This window comes from Suillus clintonianus, assembly GCF_016758775.1.
Source record: "Suillus clintonianus strain FC179 chromosome Unknown DEU56scaffold_3, whole genome shotgun sequence".
Classification (NCBI taxonomy): domain Eukaryota; kingdom Fungi; phylum Basidiomycota; class Agaricomycetes; order Boletales; family Suillaceae; genus Suillus; species Suillus clintonianus.
Window position 1 is genome coordinate 1 of NW_024539227.1, and position 22,838 is coordinate 22,838.

General features: G+C 49.6%; 9 protein-coding genes across 9 annotated transcripts; 4 read left to right on the plus strand and 5 right to left on the minus strand.

The window, feature by feature from the left end:
• Positions 1-617: 617 nt before the first annotated feature.
• Positions 618-3,767, plus strand: DEU56DRAFT_867854 (muts domain V-domain-containing protein; the record flags this gene model as incomplete). Its single annotated transcript, XM_041355453.1, has 10 exons — positions 618-698; positions 754-1,642; positions 1,693-2,173; positions 2,233-2,324; positions 2,372-2,520; positions 2,581-2,670; positions 2,722-2,843; positions 2,894-3,245; positions 3,299-3,517; positions 3,567-3,767. 10 exons carry the CDS (start codon positions 618-620, stop codon positions 3,765-3,767), a joined length of 2,676 nt encoding a protein of 891 aa, XP_041214607.1.
• Positions 3,746-7,221, minus strand: DEU56DRAFT_876595 (aconitate hydratase). The gene is made up of 19 exons (XM_041356016.1): positions 6,844-7,221; positions 6,779-6,787; positions 6,622-6,724; positions 6,428-6,567; positions 6,361-6,371; positions 6,196-6,312; positions 6,059-6,141; positions 5,949-6,009; positions 5,702-5,892; positions 5,493-5,651; positions 5,261-5,443; positions 5,177-5,210; positions 5,104-5,125; positions 4,655-5,048; positions 4,554-4,605; positions 4,496-4,503; positions 4,244-4,439; positions 4,135-4,190; positions 3,746-4,085 (listed from the first exon to the last, which is right to left on the minus strand). Exons 1-19 carry the CDS (start codon positions 7,149-7,151, stop codon positions 3,834-3,836), a joined length of 2,379 nt encoding a protein of 792 aa, XP_041214608.1. The 5' UTR covers positions 7,152-7,221; the 3' UTR covers positions 3,746-3,833.
• Positions 7,222-7,326: 105 nt separating this feature from the next.
• DEU56DRAFT_767092 (Oxysterol-binding protein-domain-containing protein) lies at positions 7,327-10,286 on the minus strand. The gene is made up of 9 exons (XM_041351129.1): positions 9,907-10,286; positions 9,632-9,845; positions 9,468-9,576; positions 9,280-9,412; positions 8,652-9,223; positions 8,398-8,597; positions 8,199-8,347; positions 8,075-8,141; positions 7,327-8,023 (listed from the first exon to the last, which is right to left on the minus strand). The coding sequence occupies exons 1-9, from the start codon at positions 10,016-10,018 to the stop codon at positions 7,429-7,431; spliced, it is 2,151 nt and encodes a 716-aa protein (XP_041214609.1). The 5' UTR covers positions 10,019-10,286; the 3' UTR covers positions 7,327-7,428.
• A 327-nt stretch (positions 10,287-10,613) lies between these two features.
• DEU56DRAFT_767094 (6-phosphogluconate dehydrogenase) lies at positions 10,614-12,929 on the plus strand. The gene is made up of 11 exons (XM_041351130.1): positions 10,614-10,757; positions 10,816-10,849; positions 10,901-11,003; positions 11,061-11,477; positions 11,533-11,799; positions 11,861-12,072; positions 12,124-12,186; positions 12,237-12,321; positions 12,372-12,517; positions 12,567-12,645; positions 12,698-12,929. The coding sequence occupies exons 1-11, from the start codon at positions 10,744-10,746 to the stop codon at positions 12,751-12,753; spliced, it is 1,476 nt and encodes a 491-aa protein (XP_041214610.1). The 5' UTR covers positions 10,614-10,743; the 3' UTR covers positions 12,754-12,929.
• Positions 12,930-13,071: 142 nt separating this feature from the next.
• DEU56DRAFT_942558 (asparagine synthase-domain-containing protein) lies at positions 13,072-15,488 on the plus strand (the record flags this gene model as incomplete). The annotated part of the gene is made up of 11 exons (XM_041358953.1): positions 13,072-13,201; positions 13,259-13,467; positions 13,521-13,621; positions 13,678-13,699; positions 13,752-13,949; positions 13,996-14,064; positions 14,115-14,666; positions 14,712-14,735; positions 14,785-14,850; positions 14,900-15,097; positions 15,153-15,488. 11 exons carry the CDS (start codon positions 13,072-13,074, stop codon positions 15,486-15,488), a joined length of 1,905 nt encoding a protein of 634 aa, XP_041214611.1.
• Positions 15,489-15,507: 19 nt separating this feature from the next.
• DEU56DRAFT_303985 (glycoside hydrolase family 16 protein) lies at positions 15,508-17,347 on the minus strand. Its single transcript, XM_041345563.1, has 5 exons — positions 16,559-17,347; positions 16,234-16,509; positions 16,000-16,183; positions 15,817-15,947; positions 15,508-15,761 (listed from the first exon to the last, which is right to left on the minus strand). Exons 1-5 carry the CDS (start codon positions 17,166-17,168, stop codon positions 15,715-15,717), a joined length of 1,248 nt encoding a protein of 415 aa, XP_041214612.1. The 5' UTR covers positions 17,169-17,347; the 3' UTR covers positions 15,508-15,714.
• Positions 17,348-17,625: 278 nt separating this feature from the next.
• Positions 17,626-20,552, minus strand: DEU56DRAFT_304026 (vacuolar protein 8). The gene is made up of 9 exons (XM_041345564.1): positions 20,304-20,552; positions 20,161-20,247; positions 19,874-20,110; positions 19,689-19,811; positions 19,458-19,580; positions 19,153-19,404; positions 18,723-19,097; positions 18,549-18,671; positions 17,626-18,501 (listed from the first exon to the last, which is right to left on the minus strand). The coding sequence occupies exons 1-9, from the start codon at positions 20,335-20,337 to the stop codon at positions 18,002-18,004; spliced, it is 1,854 nt and encodes a 617-aa protein (XP_041214613.1). The 5' UTR covers positions 20,338-20,552; the 3' UTR covers positions 17,626-18,001.
• Positions 20,553-21,048: 496 nt separating this feature from the next.
• On the plus strand, positions 21,049-21,666 carry DEU56DRAFT_304096 (uncharacterized protein). The gene is made up of 2 exons (XM_041345565.1): positions 21,049-21,494; positions 21,616-21,666. The coding sequence occupies exon 1, from the start codon at positions 21,160-21,162 to the stop codon at positions 21,445-21,447; it is 288 nt and encodes a 95-aa protein (XP_041214614.1). The 5' UTR covers positions 21,049-21,159; the 3' UTR covers positions 21,448-21,494; positions 21,616-21,666.
• Positions 21,667-21,701: 35 nt separating this feature from the next.
• DEU56DRAFT_767149 (uncharacterized protein) lies at positions 21,702-22,657 on the minus strand. Its single transcript, XM_041351131.1, has 4 exons — positions 22,507-22,657; positions 22,282-22,439; positions 22,145-22,206; positions 21,702-22,069 (listed from the first exon to the last, which is right to left on the minus strand). Exons 2-4 carry the CDS (start codon positions 22,311-22,313, stop codon positions 21,891-21,893), a joined length of 273 nt encoding a protein of 90 aa, XP_041214615.1. The 5' UTR covers positions 22,314-22,439; positions 22,507-22,657; the 3' UTR covers positions 21,702-21,890.
• Between the last annotated feature and the right edge of the window lie 181 nt (positions 22,658-22,838).

Genomic DNA, 22,838 nt, shown 5'->3' on the forward strand with positions numbered 1-22,838 from the left:
GTCGTGCTGGGGGAGCATTCGCTTCCGCCTCCTTCTGCCAAGGTGCCGAGCCAAAGTGACACGAGCGTCCCTAATGATCTTGTAATTCCTTCTTGTGCGCAATTCAGATGTATTTGTGATATTCCTTTCTTATGAAAATCAAATGCGCATGCCATCCATCCAGTATCGCGCTTGATCACCACCGAGAAGCCAAAAAGGGGCGTAAGAAACACGGAAGGTTTGGACACTCCATTGCAGCAAAGTAGTGCAGTCGTCAAGGAAGAACAACCCAGGAAACGTAGAGGTCGGCCAAAGGCAGCAGATCGTGCTCCCACTCATGACGCAGGTATGCTCATTCCCTGGCTGATCAATTGCAAACTGAGATACTATTTTAACAGGGGCAGAGATCCCTGCAACTACCGAGACTCAAACGAAACCTCGCCGGCGTCGAAAAACAAAAGTAGATGGTGCTCTCGCTGCCGACACAGGTACGCTCATTCTCCTGCTGATCAACCGCGGATTGTCATATGATTCTAACAGGGGCAGAAATTCCCGCAATTACTGTCACCCCAATAAAGACTCGCCGGCGTCGAAAAACAAAGGTGGACAGTGTTGCACCTCCAAAACAGCCACGCAACATGCTTGCCACTGAGATCCTGAACAACCTTGCTAAGTTTCCCCATTGCATACTCCTGACTCGTGTCGGTCAGTTTTACGAGGTGCGGCGCGCCTCCCTCTACGTTGACGAACCTTGCTCAAATGTATCTGTCGCAGTCCTACTTCGACCAAGCAATTGAGGTCGCTCGTCTGCTAAACATCAAGCTGACTTCTCGCATATGGGACAAGCAAAGTATCGCCATGTGCGGGTTCCCGCTGATGCATCTGGACAAGTATCTCAAGGTTCTCGTCCAACAAAACAAACGGTTCGTCGCGATGTGCGAAGAATTTCCTCGGTATTCTGCGCCTGGCCAGAAACCCGAGTTTGATCGACGAGTGGTTCGCGTCATAACCCCTGGGACACTCATTGACGAGCCGTTCATCAACCAATACGAGAACAATTATCTCTTGTCTATCAGTGCCGATCACGGTGCAACAGAAGAAATGGATGGGACCTCGCCCGTGGGATTAGCCTGGATTGACGTTTCTACAGGTGAATTCTTTGCAAAGACGTCATCTCGGGACGCTCTGAAGGATGATCTGGCGAGGATATGCCCGCGAGAAGTTGTCCTAGAGGAGAGACTCCAACCCAGCCCCTCACACCTCATTAAGCAGCTGCTAGCAGATGAAGGTTGCTTTGTGTCTTACGTCACGCCTTCTCAAGAAACCTTGGTGAAGCATTCGCCCGCGACTGTTGCGACTCCAGATGACCTCAACAAACTGGAGGGAGACTTGTCCTCTGTTCCTTCTGCCTATTCTCCAGAAGAGACATCCGCTATCACCATTCTTACCAACTTTTTGCACGCTAATTTACTGGAGCACATGCCACGTCTCTCAATGCCGAGCCGCGAAGGCAACGTAGAGCGTATGCAAATCGACTCTCACACCATTAAGGCACTTGAAATCAGGGAAAGCACGCGAGAGGGCGGCACGACAGGCAGCTTGCTAAGCGTCGTCAAAAGGACTGTAACACGTAGCGGAACACGTTTACTGGCTCGATGGTTGTGTGAGTCTTTGTTATTCAATTCAATTCCTAGGCCCCTAATACACACTCAGGTTCACCGAGCACCTCAGTAAAAGAAATACAAGCTCGACAGTCATTGGTTGCCTTCTTTCACGCCAGGCAACACTTACTCAGCGACGTCAGGCACTTCTTGGACGAAGTCGAAGACACAACACGGATCGTTCAGAGGTTCCTTCTTGGGCGAGGTGATCCTGGCGATTTGGTTTCGATCAGCAAGACGATTAACGTTTGGAGTGCAATTCGCAAGCGTTTGGGACTCGAGAAGCAGATGGAAAGCTCGGAACGAGGCTTTCTGCTTTCGGAAGATTGGTCAAGTGTCGATGCTATCGTATGTCGAATGGCAGATCTGCAAGACCTTGAGAGTCGAATCAATTTGGCCTTGCAAGATATTGAAACTACAGACGAATCAAGAGATGGAGAGGACCCCGATGGCTCTCTGCCAGCAGACACGGAGGAGCCCAGCAAAATTTGTTCCAAGTTTGATATTCCCTCTAGGTTCTCCATTCGGCCAGAGTACGCAGCGCTGTTGTTCCAGACCCTCATTAATCATTACTTACATTGTCATGGTCCAGATTTTCTTCCCAACTGGCATCTCTGCATACTACTCTCGCCAATTTACTAGAGCAAAGAAGGAAATTGGAACGTCAACTTCAAGTAGACTATGGTAAGGCACATATCTAACTTCGGGCCGCAACTGACTCAGTTGAGTAGAAGCACCTTCTCTGACCTTGCGGACTTCCCCTGCACAAGGAATGCATGTCCACATCGGTCGCTCGAGAAGAGACCAGGCCGTTGTGAAGGCATCGCCGCTGTTCATTAATATATCGGAGAGCGGTTCGACGAGCTCCTATTTTTACCAGGTCTGTTCGTCCCCCTTCCTCTTTCATGAACAGCGCCTCATTTAAAACGATCGGCCGTAGCCATGGTCGTCTCTAGGCAATCAGCTAGTTGAAACGGCGGCGGCGATCACGAATGCTGAGAAGGAAGCTTTCAGCCTGCTGCGCAATGAGGTGAGTGGTCCCTGTCCCGAACGTGTTACCACAGGTTCATGAAAAAATCAGGTCAAAGCCTTTGCGACCCATCTTCGAAGAAATGCGCGGATAATGGACGAATTGGATGTTGCCCTCGGATTTGCGAGTCTAGCAGCTGAATTACGGTTCACAAGGCCCGTTATCACTGATAAGTACGTTAGTCGATGCACATCCCCCTGGCCCTTAACTTACGTTATATGAGCACGACATATGAGGTTACCAATGGACGACATCCAACCGTAGAACTTGGTCTGCTCACTTCAGGTCGAGTCTTCACCCCGAACTCCGTGGCACTAGAACGTGCCTCCTGGCTTCACATAATCACAGGCCCGAACATGGCAGGGAAATCAACATTTTTGCGACAAGCAGCCTTGATTGCTATACTCGCTCAAACTGGTTCCTTTGTACCCGCGGACCACGCTGTCATCGGAGTTGTAGATAAACTCTTTTCCAGAGTAGGGGCCAAGGATGATCTGTTTCGCGACAGAAGTACTTTCATGGTGGAGATGCTCGAAACGGCTGAAATCCTGCGCCGGGCAACTCCAAAGAGCTTGGTGGGTTGTTGGTTTACTCATTCCAGCATGTATGAAAGCTGAAAACCCTGTAGGTCATCATGGATGAAGTAGGTCGTGGAACCACTGTCAAAGATGGTCTAGCGATAGCATTTGCTGCCGTCCATTATCTCGTGACCCAAAATCAGTGTCGAGCCTTGTTTGCAACTCATTTTCATGAACTCGCAGATATGCTTGGTTACTCCGATAGTCACCGTGGCGGCGGCGTCTTCCACGAAGTCGGGTTCTTTTGTACAGATGTTGATGAGATAGACGTAAGTGACTATGAACTCGTGTTTATGTCTACTCAGAGGAGCCTATCAGGACAATCATTTCGCCTACTCCCACCGTCTGCGGCCAGGCGTGAATCGAGATAGCCATGGCCTCAAGGTTGCTCAACTGGCAGGCATGCCAGAATCTGCTGTCCTTCTTGCCAAGCAAGCTTTGAATGCACTCAAAGAACAAGACCACATCGGATCTCAACAACTGACTTCCCTAGGACAGTCTTTGACGAGTACAAGGTAGTATGCGCCCCCTAATAGTATCCACTCATAGCTTTTGTATATTACATTTTAGAATATAATCGGCTTATCATGACATCTGTGAGCGAATGAAGTTGAGAGCAGAACCCGCGCAGAACCACTTCAACTGATCCTCCGACATGGTGTGTGTTGTGAGTATCTCGAATACCTCGCCGGTGCGCTTGGTGACCTTGAGCTTCACTGCGGCGTTTTGTCGTCCCTCGATAAGGTCTGCCAAGCCAATGGTTTCAACTACGTCGCCTGATCCGATGCGAGAGTAGTCGGCCTTGTCGGCGAACCAAAGGGGAAGAACTCCTTGTTTCTGCATCCCAATTAAACCAATATCTCACAGTTGTTCGGCCACAACTCACCTTCAAGTTAGTCTCGTGAATTCGAGCAAAAGACCTTGCGACGATCATTGCACACCCTAACGCGACATTAAGATATTACTCGAGTGCAACGCGAGATACTACAACGTACCATAGAATCTAGGCTGAAGTGCAGCATGCTCACGGGCACTACCTTCGCCGTAGTTGTCATCAACGACCAGAGTCCAAGGCTGATCGCGAGCTTTGAATCGTTTTGCGACTGCTGGAATGGTGTCCGTCTCAGTCTCGCCAGCGGCACGATCATGGTCGAATGCAACATTCACGTCGCCCCCTTCGTCGTTCACAGCCTGAATTGGGTCAAGTTTAATATCACACTTACAAAATGGCAGCTTGCGCGACACACCGTGATAACTGTAAATAATAGTCAGAATGAACTGTGCTAAGAGTACGCATAGACGTACGAAGATTTTCAGAAATGTTGGTAAGATGTCCCTTGTATTTCAACCAGGGGCCCTGTTCATGGGTTAGCTGGGCGACTTGAGCAGACATCTATCTAACTTACAGCCGCAGAGATGTGGTCAGTAGTGCATTTCCCTCTTACACGCATCAGTACTTTCAAGGGCGGGAGTTCCAGACCCCTGTCACCGAAATGACTTTGGAAAGGCTCCAACAGTTCAAGACGCTGAGAGTCTGCACGAATGACCACCTCAGTTTCTGGTTGTGGCTCTGGCGTGGGGGAAGGGTAGTAGTCGGTGTTGCCTTGAGTGAAACCTTCTGTTGGTAAATCTTGTCCAGCGGGTGGAGCGAATCTGAACGGTTTGCCAGAGGGCAGAGTCAGGGTATCCGTCATCGGATTAAACGACAGCGAGCCAGAGAATGCCATGGCTGTCACGATCGTAGGCGACGCGAGGAAGTTCATAGTTAGCCGGTTTCCATCATTGCGAGACTTGAAGTTCCTGCGTTATTGAAAATAAGCAATGCCACATGAAAAAGTGATTGGCGTGCTCTTACCGGTTGAAAGATGTCAAAATTGCTTTGGAAAGAAGTTTAGCTCGTTCAATCGGTATTTACTAGAGTCATTTACCATTTTCTTCACCCTTCATATCATCTCGTTTCCACTAAGCAAATAGGTCAAAAGTCTGTGATTGAGCGCAAATGTATTACGTACTTGACCAATACAAGGACCGCATGCATTTGCCAGAACAACAGCGCCGACATCTTCCAAAGTGTCTGTAACACCGTCGCGCTCCATAGTCGCACGAATCTGTTCTGAACCGGGAGTGCAAAGGAAAGGAACCTTGGTGACCAAGCCAGCGGCCTTTGCTTGTTTTGCCAGCTCTGCCACTCGCGTCTACGTCGGGTTAGGTTAGTGATGTATAATCAAACTATGAACAACATACCATGTCCTCGTATGAGCTGTTTGTGCACGAACCGATAAGGCCAGCGGAAAGCTCGTCCTTCCAACCTTGTTCTTTCACAAAAGTCCCGAACTTCGACAAAGGTGTTGCCAAATCAGGAGTGAAAGGGCCGTTGATAGTTGGTTCAAGCTCGGACAAATTCTGTAGATGCAAATAAGATACCCAGTCCGCTGGATAAAGTACGACCGTACGATTTCAATGACTTCATCGTATTCAGCACCCTTATCGGCGCTCAGGAAGCCCAATGATGCAGCCTTGTCAGCAGCACGAGCGACAGGCGCACGTCCAGTTGCATTCAAGTACGCTTGCATATTCTCCGTGTAAGGGAAAGTCGAGGTAGTAGCACCGACTTCAGCTCCCATATTAGCAACGGTAGCGAGACCTAGCAATGAATCATGATAAGTGCGAAGTTAACCTACATTTATGGCTTCATTTCACCTGTACATGACTGGTTAGCCACACCAGGGCCGAAGTACTCCAAAATGCGTCCAGTGCCTCCCTGTACATGTGTTGGTAATTCATTTTCACAAGTTGGTTCGTTTACTCACCCGGACGGTCAATTTGCCAGCAAGGTGAAGGATCAGGTCCTTAGGCGTTGCCCAACCACTGAGTTTCCCGGTCAGGTGTATGCCTGACATCAATCTAGTTAGAAAGCACGGCGTAACCGTGAATTAATCTATCTCACCAACAACTTGAGGGGCCTTCAGTTCCCAAGGAGTTCCAGTCATGGCGTCAACCGCATCAGCACCTCCAACACCAATGGCCAGCAGACCGAGCCCTCCAGCATTAGGCGTGTGTGAGTCTACCAATAGGTCAGTTTGATGATCCAACTCCTCACGAAATTACTCACCTGTGCCTAGCCTGTTTGTTGTCATTTTTCAAAACCTGCAAGGCCGACACAACACGGATGCACTCACATGAGCATTCCTGGCGCGGCATAGTTCTCGAGTACGATCTGGTGAATGATACCAGAGCCTGGTTTCCAGAATTCGATGCCGTACCTGCGAGCAGCACTTTCAAGGAAATCGAACACCTCTTTATTGGAGGCAATCGACCTCTTTTATTCGTCTGATGAGCAACACGTGCTGTCCTGAAGAAGACGGAACCATACCTTCAAGTCTGATTCTGCACCGTTGATAGCTTGAATAAGATGATCACAGTGTATGCTAGTTGGAACAGCACATCGAGAGAGACCAGCACTCATGAACTGAAGCCTGCCAGAAACGTCAATATCATGGCGTTACACCAAGATTGAACACAATGCGTACAAAGCCATTCTATGAACGGGTACATGATCAAGACCGGCTCAGAATAACGTGCAATAATAACATACTGAGCGGAAGCGTCCTGCATTGCGACTCGCTGAGGCGTGAGCTGCAGGTAGCTTTCTCCCCTTATCTTCCCTCCTCCAGACAAGCTCTTCTCGGGGTCATTGAGATGACTGTACAAGATCTTTTCAGCCAAGGTCAAAGGCCGGTTGTTCAGGAGCTCCCGAACGCGTTCCAATTTTTCAATAAGCTGGGCATAAGGCGGGGTGATCGAAGAACAGTCCTTTTCATAAGACGGCACATGCGTTGCCAGACACCGCCGGAGTGTGGGTCCTGCGGCGAGAGCACTGCTCCGCAGGGTTGTTGAAATCATCTTCGTCCTCTGCAGCCCTCCTCGCCTGCCTCTGCACGGTCTTTTATTGAGGAGAAAACGTTTTCGTGTTCGGTTCGGTTGCAAATTTTCAATTTCTACTATTACGTCCATTTTTGGATATGCTGAACGCGTCCATTTCGACGCGCTTGACATACCTGCATTCAAACCTATTCAAAAACACGCCCGGATGGGCCACATCATGATATAGATCCGAATTTGAAGAGGCTAATCTAGTGTAGTATGAATAGAGATGGAGTGTCAATAGAGTCCTAGCCTATCACCAAAGTGGCTCGACTGGAGTGTCCTTCCACCCCCTTGCCCTAGCCTCCCAATAGCCTCCCGCATATGTCCACTCTTCCCCGTCCTGCTTAAACCACCTTGGAGCTCGGTCCGCGCCCCGTCTCCGTCTATCCCTCTGCATCTCCTCAACGCGCGTCTTCTGAGCCTCCGCCTCATTGTCGTCCCCATGTTCTAGTGCACGCACATCGGGCCGGAATCGCGAATCCGTAGGAGGCAGACGACCCTCGAGGTCGCTCGTGATCTCGTTCAACGTCATGCCAAATGCAGTAAAGCCATAGTATTGTGGGGACTCCTTCTCGAATGGTGTGATGCGCCAGAGGACGTGCAAGTAGGAAGAGTCGAGCGCTTGCGCGATTTGTTCGTCCCATTTGCCTTCTATGCGGGCAGATACCTCACGGGATGAAGAGAGAACCACCCCAGAGACTTCATTAGATGCACCCCAATACCCACTTTGCTTGAAGTCAAGGACGCAAGTTGCACCACTCGTCGTGTTTTCAATCGTCATCTTGCCACAGTGTTCCAGGTACTTTGTGCCCATCATCAGGTTTCGCATAAATGATGAAGGTTTGTTCCTGTCAGTGTCAGAGTAATACACGGTAAAGGCACGATGAACCGTTACTCACCATTCATACTCATCATTCCCAATCTTCAGCCGCGTCGTCCCAAGGGGAATGACTTCCAAGCTCTTGCCTATATTTAAATCAAGCACATCAACGTGGCACTGGCACTGCTATCAGACATCCTCACCCCAGAACTTGGTTTTCCCGGCCGAAGTCGCGTTCAATTCCCAGCCTTTGCCTTCTGCGTGGTATGCAATTATGACAGGATTGTGCGACACCTTCTCGGCCAGGAACTTCATTCGCACGTCTTCAAATGTTTCAGCGAGCATGGGATTGCTGACCTTGTTGTTAGGGCTATCGGAAGAAATAAAATAGGGTGTACCTACAAGCCTTTGCGACCGGTCCGATATCTTGTGTGTGCATACCCGGACACAGCAAACGCGGCAACGAAGCATAAGCGTTGAGTGGGATCATTAGCCTCAGTTGCTTGATGTAGCAAATTAAAATATTCCAGTTCTTCTGCTGTGCGTTGCAACAAAGTCAGGGGCTCGTTGAACGACACAGGAAAGGCGATCGTAGACAAGTCCTTTGACATGTCCATTAGCGATGAGTTTGTGGTATCCAAAGCAAGAAAAGTCACCTTTCCGACATTGTTCTTGAGAATAGCGAATAAACTGCCCTCGTCACCGACCGGTCCCGAAGGTAAGCGCGTCCGTCGTACCACTTGACGAGCGTTCACGGAGGGATCTAGATCATGGGCTGGAGGTGTGGAAGGCTTCTCCTCGTCGCCAGATTCGGTTTGATTTAAACTACTAGTGTCGGATTGGGGAACAAAGAGCTCCATCTCCTCATCTGGAGTGGGCACGTCTAGGAAGAATTCCTCGCCTACATCCTCTTCGGCGTCAAACCATTCGTTAGGTGTGGTGTCGCTCAGACTCGACATGGAAATCGCCAAGTTTGATCTACGAGTGAGTGATGTATTGAAGCGTGAAGCTGAGAGGGGTTCTTCTTCCTTCTCTTCTGTAGTTGGGGGAAGAGGAGAGCCGCGAGCTGTTGGTGGTGCTGTGCCATCATGCGCCTGCAAGGACTTCAGTAGGGCAGCATGTTGTGACTTGAGAGCTGCGAGGGCAGTGTCAATTTGTTGAAAGCGAAGGTTCGACGGAGAATCAAGGTTGCTCTTCGGTAACGTGCCGTCCTCGTTAATCTGGTGGGCTGAAAGGACTTGGGGTCAACAAATGCAGTGAACCAAAGGAAGGATGGAGGAACACATTTTTTGAACATGTTGAACGGAAGGTGATGATGCTTATCCTTCTCCGACTTGGACTTCAGTGAAGGGTGACTCCTCTCATGTGTACTTTCGGATTGGAGGGCGGCGAAAGCAGCTTCCAACTCAGATATCGTCTGTTGAGCGCGTCAGCGACGCGCATTTGTGCTGCGCAATGGGGCGAGGACATACAGAGCCAATATCTTCAGCAATAACGCCAGATCTATTGAACTGGGATTGACTCAGGCGAGGAGTGGTCTTTCCTGCAAGGGACCGTCGTCCCTCGGGAAGGACAAACTGTCTACGTGTGCCACTCTTAGTGTCAAACACGTCAGAATTCCAGAATCCTGATTCACCTTATTGCAGTTAACCATGTATTGAAGTCATCTGCGGTCAAGCACTTGATATGAAACGTGGCATTACTCGAGTCTACGTGTATATCTTTACGACCAACAGCAGTGGACAGCGCAGCGTGAGGGAGGAATATTTTGTCGCGTATGGGACGCTTTGGATCGATTGAGTAGGACAAGGAACCGGACTGGTCGAGGACAAAGTATCTCCGAGCAAATCCTGCACCACGACGGGAGTTCCATTAGCTGAGAAAGCTAAGAGTTGGAGGTCAGGAACATACCTTGCATCTTTTTCCTTCTCTTCTTGAGAACCCATCCTTCGCACACTACTGTGACACCCGAATTCTGGCCTGTATTGATGGAGAGAGGGAAAGATTGTCGAGCAGATGACATGTGTCACTCGCGCTCGTGTGTAACACCGTCGAGACGCAGTGGCAGGTACAGTAAGCAGTTGTATCTATATGTAGTTCAAATTCTATAAGCTGTCCCAGAGTATTAAGCAAGATTTGCCCTCGTCACAAGATGGACGTGTTCCGTGGCAATGGTTACTTTAAGCTTGGGTTAGAGAAGACACGGTTCCGGCGCACGCGTTCATTAGGCGCTGAAGGACTGGGAATTGTCTCCGGATCGACCGGTTTGCTATTGGCTCGGATGAACAATCTTTCACTGGCTGGCGGCTGCCTTGTCCTCACCGCGATATGTTGTGTGAGATCGTCAGTGAGTCTCAAACATTTGTTTTCGCAGTAGAACATGAGATTTTTCTCTCGCTGTCTGTCATGTTGCCCACGAGAGAGTCAGTGCTGCTACGACGAATGCGCCTTAGGCTCCTTAGACCACATGCTTTGGGCGTAGGCAAATTTGCGATAATAACGCAAACGATAGGAAAGATTAGCTTGGATTCTGATTATCAAGTGAATTGAGCCATTGGGCTGTGATCAGGATCATCGCCATCCATTTGGCTGAATCAGATCATGGGAGGAAATTGATATCTTGAGTCTCACGCCATTGCGCTCCGCTGGACTCTTAATCTAGGCAATCCAACCGGATCGCAACCCATCTTTCCTTCACAATTCCATCATCCTCTCTTATTCCATAACCACATCAACCTTAAATCCACAATGTCGGCCCCAGTGTAGGTCTTCGTCGTCGTCGTCGTCTAGTATGAATACACTGACCCCTCTCTCCCGCAGAGGTGATATCGGCCTCATCGGTCTTGCCGTCATGGTAAGGTATCTATGCATATCAGCCGTTCCATCTTACTGAATTTCACAAAAGGGTCAAAATCTCATCCTCAACATGAACGACAAAGGTTTTACCGTTGTTGCTTACAACCGTACTACCAGCAAAGTCGATGATTTCCTCGCCAACGAGGCAAAAGGTTATTTATGACCTCATACCCCTCCATCCCTATCTCTTACCCCAATCGTCCTTATAGGTACCAAGGTCCAGGGTGCACACTCCATCCAGGAGCTTTGCGCAAAACTTAAGCGCCCTCGCAAGATCATCCTTCTTGTCAAGGCTGGTCCTGCCGTCGACAGCTTTATTCAGCAACTCGAGCCCTACCTAGAGAAGGGCGATATCGTCATCGATGGCGGTAACTCTCACTACCCTGACTCTATCCGTCGCACCAAGGAGCTTGAAGCCAAGGGCCTCCTTTTCGTCGGCTCTGGTGTCTCTGGTGGTGAGGAGGGTGCTCGTCATGGTCCCTCCCTCATGCCTGGTGGTTCAACCGCTGCCTGGCCCGCTATCAAGGAGATCTTCCAGAAAACCGCTGCTCAGGTCAACGGTGAACCCTGCTGTGACTGGGTTGGCGAGACTGGTTCTGGTCACTACGTCAAGATGGTTCACAATGGTGATTATCTTTATTTGTCCCCCTGTAGTTTGTGGGGTTAAGGAAATCATTCCAGGTATCGAATACGGTGACATGCAGTTGATCGCTGAGGCCTACGATATCCTCAAACGTGGCCTTGGTATCAGCGAGAGCGAGATTGCTGATATCTTCACAACGTGGAACAAGGGTGTCCTTGACTCCTTCCTCATTGAGATTACCGCCAACATTCTCAAATTCAACGACGACGACGGTGAACCCCTCGTTACCAAAATTCTCGACAAGGCTGGTCAGAAGGGTACCGGAAAATGGACTGCAATTGCTGCCCTTGACGCTGGCACTGCCGGTATGCCATCATCCAGATCCGAACTAAGTGCGATCTCTGACCGAGGTTTGGAAATTAACAGTCACGCTCATTGGTGAGGCTGTGTTTGCACGTTGCTTGTCTGCTATCAAGGAAGAGCGCGTGCGCGCCAGCAAAGTTATCAATGGCCCCCAAAGGGAATCCTTCCGCGGCGACAAGCAGCAGTTCATTGATGACCTTGAACAGGCATTGTATGCCTCCAAGATCATTTCTTACACGCAAGGCTTTATGCTCATGAGGGAGACTGCCAAGGAGGTTCGTGACCTTCTAATTACCAAAGTATACTCTCAAATGAGGAATCTATAGTTGAGCTGGAACTTGAACTACGCTGGTATCGCCCGTATGTGGCGAGGCGGATGCATCATCAAGGTATGTGAACACAAATATTCTGCTCCCGAGGCTTACATCTTTTGTCACAGAGTGTGTTCCTTGGTGACATCACTTCCGCTTACGAGAAGAACAAGGACCTTGAGTCTTTGCTCTTCGATGACTTCTTCAACAAGGGTTCGTATACTTAGTCACTTATTGGTACTGTCCAATGACATTGTGTGCAGCTGTCCACAAAGCACAACCCGGCTGGAGGCGTGTCATCGCTCAGGCCGTCCTTTGGGGCATTCCCACTCCCGCTTTCTCGACTGCCCTTGCTTTCTTCGATGGTTACAGGAGCGAAGTTGTTCCCGCCAACCTCCTCCAGGCTCAGGTATGCCCACTTCACGTCGGACCAGATAACATGCTCACCAATCGTCCAGCGTGATTACTTCGGTGCACACACCTTCCGTGTGATGCCCGGTAAGGAGAACCCCCGCCTAGTTAAGGACCGGGACATCCGTATGTGCTCCGTCTCTATCTGTCTGCACACTCTTAACCAGGTTACCTTCAGACATCAACTGGACCGGACGTGGAGGCAATGTCTCTGCCAGCTCATACTCCGCTTAAAGGTGTATATGAAATACATACAACTGACTTGTTCTGTCTCAATAGATTTTATTCTGCAGCGTTTACCTCATCAATTTTTGTATTGCAACTGTATTTCGGGTGCACTATTAGTATGATACGTATCATGTTGTGGGAGTAGTAAAATAAATCAATGACTGCTGATTTCTGACTCCTTCGATGATTTTTGCGTGATCAGATGAGCGACATGCCATCGGTGCGAGTTCAGCCTCATCAAAAGTATCAAATGGTTAACGGCCCGGGATTCGATCGATAGTAATATTTTATTGTTTCATTTTTTAATTTCCTCTCAGAATCTTCATGTGCGGCATCATCTGCTCGCTTCACGTAGGATGTTCAAGTTGTGGCGACATCGATAACATCCGTGGCGGACCGGACGAGGCTTTTCGCGAATTGTCCGAGCGATTAAAAGTCGCCAATGCCGCTCGTGGTGTGTTTGATGCGCTCCCGTTCGACGGCTAGGCTAACCGATCGAGGTACTCCACAGGTCCTGATGCACAAGGATCCCATCACGTCCGAATTCAAGGGACATGCCCTGGTGAGGCACAGGCCACAAATGAGAACGAGACATGCACACTCGACCTCGAGTTCTTTGCTTCTGAGCTCCGACTTCGAGGCGACGCACCCATAGTACAGCCCCATGAACAGGATGGGGATGTCTTTTGCTGGAATGGCGAAGTATTCGAAGGCTTGGCTGTCAGTCCGAAGGCCCTGTCGCTGTGGCCAAGGCTAACAATATTTTGACATAGGTCAATGCAGATGAAAACGATGGTGTAAAGCTCTTCCAAAGCATACACTCCCTGTCCGCGATGGATGATCTCCCTTTCCTGTTGGGGAAGATCGAGGGGCCGTGAGTTCTTTGTGTTGTGGGTGCATCCTTCCCCGCTGAAGTTTAATACGTGATAGATATGCATTCGTCTATTACCATGTAGGCTGCGTTGGCAGTATTCAAATGTATCTTCTGATATTTCCGTGCATAGGCCGCATCTCGAAAATTATACTTTGCTCGAGACCCCCTTGGACGCCGATCTCTGCTCATTCACAAGCCTTCTGTCTCTAATCCCTATTTCTTACTTGCATCTGTCTCTATCGGAGATGATCAGGGATGTATCATGGAAGAACTATCCACTGAGGGGATCTTCTGCCTTGATTTAGGAAAACTGCGCGAATCCAACGGGGTAAGCCAGCCCATGGTAGACGCACTGTAGTTGCTAATCTATGCAGGTCGCGCAAAATTTCGACAGCAGCTTGACATGCATTTCACGGCATACGGGTCAGGAAACTCTGCCATTTGTGAGTGCATTTGAGATGACATCTGGTTTCCTTGATTTGACCTTTTGTAGGCAAAGCTTAGTCGCGTGAACACTGCGCTTCCTCCAGATGCACCACCGCTTGTTCTCTCGTTGGACCCCGCAATACTACCGTACGATCTGGCCATCGCCGTTGATCACCTTATCGACCACCTTGACAGAAGCGTGATGCTTCGCGTTGAAAACATACCGCGAAAACCGTCGTCCGAAAAGGGGAAAGCGCAGGTCGCAGTCCTCTTCAGTGGCGGTATCGATTCAACGGTGCTAGCCTTCCTTGCACATAGGTACCTTGATGCTATCCTCCATTTTGGCGTTTCTTATTATTTCGTGTTCTCTAGACACGTACCCTTAGATGAACCCATAGACCTCCTTAATGTGGCTTTCGAAAATCCGCGGAAAATACAGGTTCAAACCGATGGTAACATAGGGGCTATTCCCAAGCGCGAGAAGAAGCGACAGCTCAAAGCAGCAGAGACCAATGGAATCGTGAAGGAATCCACCTCGTACATGGTTCCAGACCGTGTGACAGGCTTGCAGGAGGTTGAAGAGTTGAGGCGGATATGTCACGGCCGGACATGGAATTTTGTGAGTCTATGAATTCTTCGGCAAAAACGTTGTTCATTCCACCAGGTCGAGGTGGATGTTCCATACGAGGTCTGTGTGTACGTCCCTAGATCGAGGATGCTTCTGATCCGTAAAACAGGAGTTTCAAGCTGCGCGAGCACCTGTCGAAGCCATCATGTTCCCTGGAAGAACTGTAATGGATCTTGTAAGGTTATCTTCCTAAGCTAGACAACGTTCTGATGCCATTTCCCCAGAGCCTTGCTATGGCGCTGTATTTTGCCTCCAAAGGGGCTGGCCGGGTACGATTTTCGTCGGCGTCTAATGATTATCAGCCATACACCAGCACAGCACGAGTCCTCCTCAATGGTCTCGGGTCCGATGAGCTACTTGGCGGATACGGCCGTCACCGTACTGCGTACGCGACTCGAGGCTGGCAGGGCGTCATCGACGAGGTAAGCTACCCGCTCCACCCACAGCTTACAACAACTCTCTCATGCTGTCATCCAGCTCCAACTCGAACTCGATCGTATACCAACTCGCAATCTCGGACGAGACGACCGCGTCATTTCCTCTCACGGCAAGGAAACGCGGCACCCTTTCCTTTCGCTCACGGTTGTCTCTTTCCTCGCGGGACTCCCTGTGCACATCAAGCTTGATCCACGGCTTGAGCTGGGGCTCGGCGATAAAATGTTGCTGCGGCTTGCTGCGCGAAAGGTGGGGCTTCTTGAGGCGAGCGTGAGGAAGAAAAAAGCGATGCAGTTTGGAAGCCATTCTGCTCGAATGGAGGCTGGTGAGGCAGAGCGGAGGGGAGATCTCATGATTAGGACTGTCGCAGAGGCATAGCGCCGTTTATGGGAACGTACATGGAATATAGATGAGCATCTCCCGATGATAATCTGTGAAATCACCTTGATATAAACGGCTTTGGGATTACACTCGTAACATAAAACACCAGCTGGCGTGTGTGTGGCCGTGTGTATTTCATGATATGTAGAGCTACAATATATACCCTAACAAATACATCGATAGATCTAAATAAGCGTGTGTTTCCTCCACAGGAGTGAATATTTCATGATGACGTGTTGTTGTAGATCTTAACACTAGATACCTCCCAATCTGTAGCCACAGTGAGTGACATTGGATAGGAACGTGGACAAAATACGGAACTTACAAGCTTCGCTGAAAGAACCACCACTAGCCTGGACGAATGCCGAGCACGTCGAGAAGCCGGTCTGTTGTGCGCAGCTTACGTCTTGCCCAGGTACGCCTGTGCCGCTCCAGACGGCGCTTGCCCAATCACCGCTACATGCCGATTATCATCAAGATACTCAGTTGTGCATGAATAAAAACTTACCAAAGCGTGGTATCGAAGATGGCGGAATGGGTATTGAAGTACTGGTATGGATTGCAATCTGTTGAGGGCCAGCTAGCCATAGGAAGCGGCCAATTCTGAGGCTGCGGTGCTCCTGCAGATATATCGGATGGAATCGATCCACGAGGGAAGAAGTACACTTTGATGCCGGAGCTGTCCCAGAGCACTGTATCCACCATTAGCGTATTGAAAGAAGACCATGCCGAAGGTACTTACTAGCATAAACACCACCACTAATTCCATTGAAACCTGACCCAAACGAGTTGCTCAGGTTAGAACGAATTCCACACCCCTGGTTGGCAGTGGAAGCTACTGAGCAATCAGTGGATGCAACCAATGTTCCAGACATGTTAAGCTGGGTGCTGCTGGTGGAGGGTAATATACATCCTGGGTTAGTGTGAATCGTCGCCTGATTGTTCGTGTAGTTGTTCACGCCCTCTATTATGTCGATCTCGCCTCCCGCTGGCCAATTAGGGCCATTTGTCCAAAAGGCTGACGCTGATGTCAGCAAAATGCAATGTAGAATCACATTGTCACATACCAGGCCATGTTCCACAACCAGTGGGCATGTGCACGGCATCCATTACAACCAAGCCACCATCAAACGTGGCTTGCGTGGTGATCCGCACACTCTGGCGATTGGTCTGCACTTGTGGCGTAGTTTCAACGCTCATCACGGCGTTCCCCTTCGAGTTTATCTGGATAAGACCTGCGCTCTGCGCCGTGCCTTGATCTACATACTGAACATTCCCATTTGTCGGGTCGGATCCAGTGAAAAAGCTCCAGCCATTGAAAAACGTCTGCCCGCTGTAACTCTCTGTCACCTTCCAAGGCGATGATGCAACACTCGTGCTTGACGGCGCAGCCGTTCCAGTTGAAGTCGTGTTTGCCTTCGTGGTTGGAGATGAAGAGTTGCCTGATGAAGGCATGGTGACGCCCTCGCCATCTGAGCCAACGCAGTAGTAATTCTGATCTGATGGGGTGCTAGGTTGTGTGGTGAGGATACTACTGAACGCCACGCGGAGGTCTCGTGCGAGGCCAGCGCTGTGCTTGACGGCGACCTTGTGCGCGTGGTTGAGGAGGAATGGTTTCCCTTGGACTAGGGGTGTGGGGACGAGTACGAGAGCAATGAGCGGAAGGAAAGTGTACATGGCGGGTCGTAAATGCGGTAAGGGTAAAATCTCTATTGAACGGTGGATGTGCTTTGCGAATAAAAGAGCTCACGAATGATCGAAGCACCGGGCCACGATCCAGTGCGTGAGCAGCGAAGAAAATTTATTGAGTCCTGGTGGTCCAATAATAAGTACCACTAGGAGAGAAATGGAAAGAGAGTCGGAGAGAAACACCAACGCCAACACACCTTATCAAGCCAGGGAACCACGCGATTAACCCGTTCTGTCTGCTTCAGTTGAAAGAAATTGAATTGCCTCGGCCTTTTGAAAACACGAGGCCGGTCAGGCGCAAGCTGGTAAGCCTTCTGAGCGGATCAACCGTCCGGGCAGGTGAAGTCTAAAATGAAGAAAAATCGTTAAGTAACAGACAGAGAATTTTCAGACCTGAGGGATTTTGAGGACAGGAAAGCCGCAATAACCATTGTTCATTGTGCTACGGTACAAGGATGAGAAATATTGATCACAGCGTCGTGGAACAATAGGATTCTAAATTTAGCCCCATTACACGCCGCACAGCACGGCCGGGCCACCTGGTCCAACGTTGCGGCGCCAGCAGTAAAATCTATTCGTCAGGTACTAGCTATGCACAAGCATTCAGTCGTAATCGTCACCGTTCAATCAACATAAGGCATCGGGAACCGTCAAAAGAAAACTCATCAGTCACGAAACAAAACAAAACAAACTAAGAACATAAGTATACGATTAAGAAAAAGAGATGCACAAAACGATGAACAAGGCAAAGGATGTACAACGGAAAGGCGAGGCACAGACCGTGAACGAAGGATATATACCGGATCTTACTAGCCGCTTAGCTAGTGATGGGAACCAGTCGAGAACGCCTCCCGCACGCTCCTTCTGAGTTCCTCGTCCCTGGCACTACTAACAGAAGACCCGGCCATATGAGACGCGGTTGCGCTTCGCGGATTTGCCCCATCAACATCTCCGTCAACGAACTCCAGAATTCGCCGTGCAAGCAACTGGATCTCCCCCTGACCTTCACCAGTGTCCGTATCTGCATATGACTGTGACTGTGACCGGTGCGAGCGAGGCGTACCAACGGATGATGTCGCCGATGGTGTGCGTGACAGTGCGAGCTGCCGGATCGATGGGTTCAATAGTCCAGAGGTGCGGATATTGCTGATCAACTGAGGATCTCCCGATTCCAGTAGCTGCACTATCGTCCAAACGGCAATGTGCTGGAATGTCGCGTCTACGCTCGTCAAGAAATTGTAAAGATATCGGTGCATGCCGCCATCAGGCTTCTCCCACACGTCATTAAATGCAGAGTAGTCGTCAGATGCAGTTCGACCGTCTGGGAAAAGGTCAATTGTTGGAAAGATCAAACCCCGATAAACTCACCTTTCGAGGATAGGTTACCAAGGGCCGCAGCACTGTTGCCTTGAACTTCCGAGCTAGGTGAGTTTGTTAATGGAATCAGCACTTCACAGATACCCATCTCAAGCAGTTGGCCCTTGAGCTCGTCTGTCAAACCCGTCAGCAGAGAGAAAGTATCGCGAAACACACGTGACTGACCGCTTAGGGCCAACACGGCAACACAGGCAGTCATTTCGCTCTGCACATTCATCGGCACTTCCAGTACGAGCTCCTTGATGCTCTGCACCGCGCCTGCTTTCACAATCGCCGTTTTATTCTTCTCTGAGCTTGCAGCAAGATTACGCAGTGTGGAAATGGCGTGGCATTGAACCTCCTCGTTGTCTTTAAATGACAAAAGGTTGATGAGTGGTTGCAGGAATCCGGACTCGATGATGGGCGACTCGTTCTGTGGGTGGATGGAGACGTTACGGACACAAGCGGCAGAAGATAGGATGAGTGGGAGGTAAGTAGACTGGAGTAGTCGGAGTAGCGAAGTAAGACCGTCAGCTTTGACGATTTCTAGTTGGTATTTCTCTGCAAAACAAATGTTAAACAGACGAAATGTCAAAGAAAAGAGAATGACAAGTACCATCACTAGCCAAATTCCGTAGAGCAAGGGCAGCTTGACACTGAACCTTGAGACTTGGGCTATCCATAAGGGCTACCAAGCTCGTTACGAGCTTTGGTTCGCTCTGTGCTAGTTTCTTTCTATTTGCTCCATCAACAGCAATATTGCTCAATGCGGTTGTGCAATAGTATTGCACATCTGTGTCCATCGAATTCAACAAGCTCACCAGCACGGGAATGGCACCCGCATTTACGAGTTGCTGTCGATTCTCATCTACAAACGTTCGTTAATTCTAAATCAGTTCTCCGATAGGCACTGTTACGTACCTGAGTGCGTCATGTTTAGTAGGGCCCCGGTAGCGTTTCTCTGAACGCGCATATCCTTGGACCGTGCTAACCGAGTTAGCGGAACAAGTGCGCCTGACTTGGCGATCTTCGTCTTGTTATCATCTTAGGGCGCAAAGGGAGTAAGGGAAAGAAGCAAACGAGAAAAGCACACGCCAAAAATTAGAAGCATGTCAGTCATCGATAAACGCCATCGATATGCGCTGGGCCTACCATGTGTCGCGAGGTTTGTGACACAGCCTACGGCGTTACACTGCACCTCGACGTTTGGGCTCAGCATCTGGCGGATGAGTGGCTCCAGGCCTCCGAGTTTCACGATGAGGAGTTTGTTATCAGCTGTGCGCGTGACATCAGTAAGGTGCACGACAGGCAGCACGCATGAGCGTGGTGTAACGCACTGTTAACGGCCAAGTTTCCAAGCGCTGCGCTAGCAGCACGCTGCACCTCCGTGTCCTGGCTGCTCAGGAGGAAAAGAATTGGGTCGAGCGTATCCCGACCCACAGGGCGCACTTCCTTTTCAGTAATTTCGGCGAATGCGAGTGCGGCACTGCGCTGCAGGTCGACATTATCGGAAAATGAAAGGGTGGTCAACGCAGTGAGGGGGGAGCCTTGAAAGAAGTTGGTGGTTGTGCGGTCTATGTGTTCATGTGAGGAGAAGTCAGCTTTGGCTGTGTTGGATACGTACTCTCGAGATATTGGAGAAGGTCTGCGACTGCCTCTCGTTCGTTCTCGAGAAGAAGAGGCTCGTACTGCTGAGATCTCCTCGAGCGGACTTTGAGGAAATTTATGAGGGGGATAAAAGTCTATATTAGAGTTTGTGAGGCTTACAACAAGATTCACAACAACTGCTGACGGCGCCCATAACTAGCTGGACGAGCAGAAAGTATACAAAGAGGTAAAGTAAGACTAGAGAACGAAAAGGAAGAGGAGGATAGGGAAAGGCGGATTTGAAAGGAAAATTAAAGGTATGCCAACGACGGCAAGGATGTCTGCGTTTCGAACATCTCGTGGGAGAACAAGGCCGTAGGACTGCTCATATCCGGTAATCGCCGCTCGCTACTTGTCACACTCATGTCACAGTCCACGGTCCTATGTCGCCGTCAACCTGCCTTCTCCTGCTATCTCGCGTCAACCAGCGGCGCACACAGTGCTAATAATGTTCTATGCGTCTGTGTAGAACAGGCTCGGTCCTATGACAGACATATATGCTCCCGAAGACCATTTTAAGGTTGCGTCGACGGGCTGACCATCGAGGCACAATCATTTCTGCATGTGAGTCCATGGCCAAGGATACACATCATTTGGGAAAGTGTCATGATTATGTGCGCTCGACGTCACTTGGACTGCGCTTGCCAATGAACTTCCGCATCTTCTTGGTTACCGTTCCTCAATGGTAAGCTCAACTGACCGATACGGGCCAGGGTCTTTAATTGCCATAGCCCCGAGAATCACTGTAACCATAGAATACTCGAGTAGGGGCGCTCAGAGACCTAGACGCCTATCGAGAGCCTCTTCAAGTTATCCGAGGATGAATTCACGGAGAGAATTCACGTAGAGATCTTTTGGAGCTAGGGCGCTGCAGTACTGTGCCACCTCGTGAGGTTTACGTAGACTGGGGACGCAGGCTTCGTGACTGTCCAAAGTCTGCCTTGGGCGGTTTGTTCGGAAAGCGCCGGGAAGTCTCATGAAAGCCCTCTTAAAGCTGCTTTACGTCACATCTTTACTATCATGCTCAGCGTTGTCACTGTCAGCCTCTCCAGTCATCCCACCCTCCCGCAAGGCAAAACGCGGCCGAGGTTCATCGATGCATCCTCGCATCCTTCTATATAGTTCTCACTATCTCTATCACCACTGTCAGCGGTCCTGGACAAATCGAACTGGGAGGCTAAACTACTGGTGGCCGATGCTCGCGGGATGTCGAAGGGGGATATTTGGCCAATCCGAAGGCAATTGCACACTTTCGTGGATCTAGAAGTGGGGTGGTTGTGATAGGAGAATATGGCGAGGCTGTTTTATAAGGTCAGTGTCAGATCAATCTCAGCCCGAGTCCCTCGTTGATGCCTCCCTCGTTGGCGCTATATACGTCAAGACAATTCCTTACAATCGATGATGCGAATGCCTACCTGGTATATGAGAATAGCAGAAAAAAGGAGCCTTGTCTATAGCTTGATGTTTCACGGTCAAAGGGTTTATCAAGCTTCACTTTCGAAGGTTTAGAGTCATTTCGCATCAAGGTATGTGTCCAATTTGATACTGTTAAGCTTCAACACTACAGGTACAAGCGGGCAGTGGTAGAGTCAGGCCGACGCTAAAACAATTCCCCCTGTGCCAGGATCACAGATTATGGAGACATCTGTAATGTATCACTATGACATTATGGACACAGCAAGCAAGAAGCAGGCTCGCCTTTTCCTCTTATGTGCAGCTGAAGGACCCGTCTACGCCTACACCTCCATTGACGACGGTACAGCAAGTCACACAGTTGCAAGTCTTGATGAGCTCGACAGTGTTGTCTTCCGAACAGTAAAACAAGAATGAATAGCCTTTATTAAAACCCGCGAGCCGTCCGCACTCATACATATCTGCAAGCACCCGTGAGTACACAGTTTGACATCAAAACACGGTATGCTGAAGGTGATTACCTCTTTTGGCGCATGGTCTACCGTTAGGGGTTATTGCTGTAACTATGCCCGCCATTACTGCAGCAGACATAATCATAGTGGTGAACGAGGTAAACTTCATTGTTTCTCTTCAGGATGGGGCTGGATGGTTGAACTGAAAGTTATCACTTCGCTTTTATACACAGACGGTATAGGGTGTCAGCCCAGAAACATGCATTTGCTGTGCGTTCCTAATGCTCCGTGGCAACACGATATCTCTTGACGCTGCATGAGAATTCGCTGGTGTCAAGCTCGCGTCGACATTTCAAAGAGACAATCAGTTTTCCCGACGATTCACAAATAAGTAAGTTCTAGACAGTATCTCTTCTCAAACGAAAGAAAGCTTATGACGAGTTGAATCTCCAACATAGGATCAATGACCCAAAGGACTATTCTGAAGCCAGAAAAAACAATCTTTTCTCACTAGTTCTCTGATGCGCCCTTGCTGTCCAAGTCACTGGCCATGTCACCGTTGCCGCCACGAGTGCGTTGCTGACTCTAAATCTCTTCGGATGTGCTGTAGCTGCGTCGTTCCACGTGGTAACCAGAATGTCCTGCCGGGGCAAAGAGCTCTCTGGGAGCAAGTGAACAGTGTTTCTTGTTTGGGTTTGCCACCGTGACACCAGTTGACTGACAAACATCATCTGATTGCAGCTGTTTGACTAGGTCCGTTCGGAAAATGCTGGCTCACGAACCGGATCGT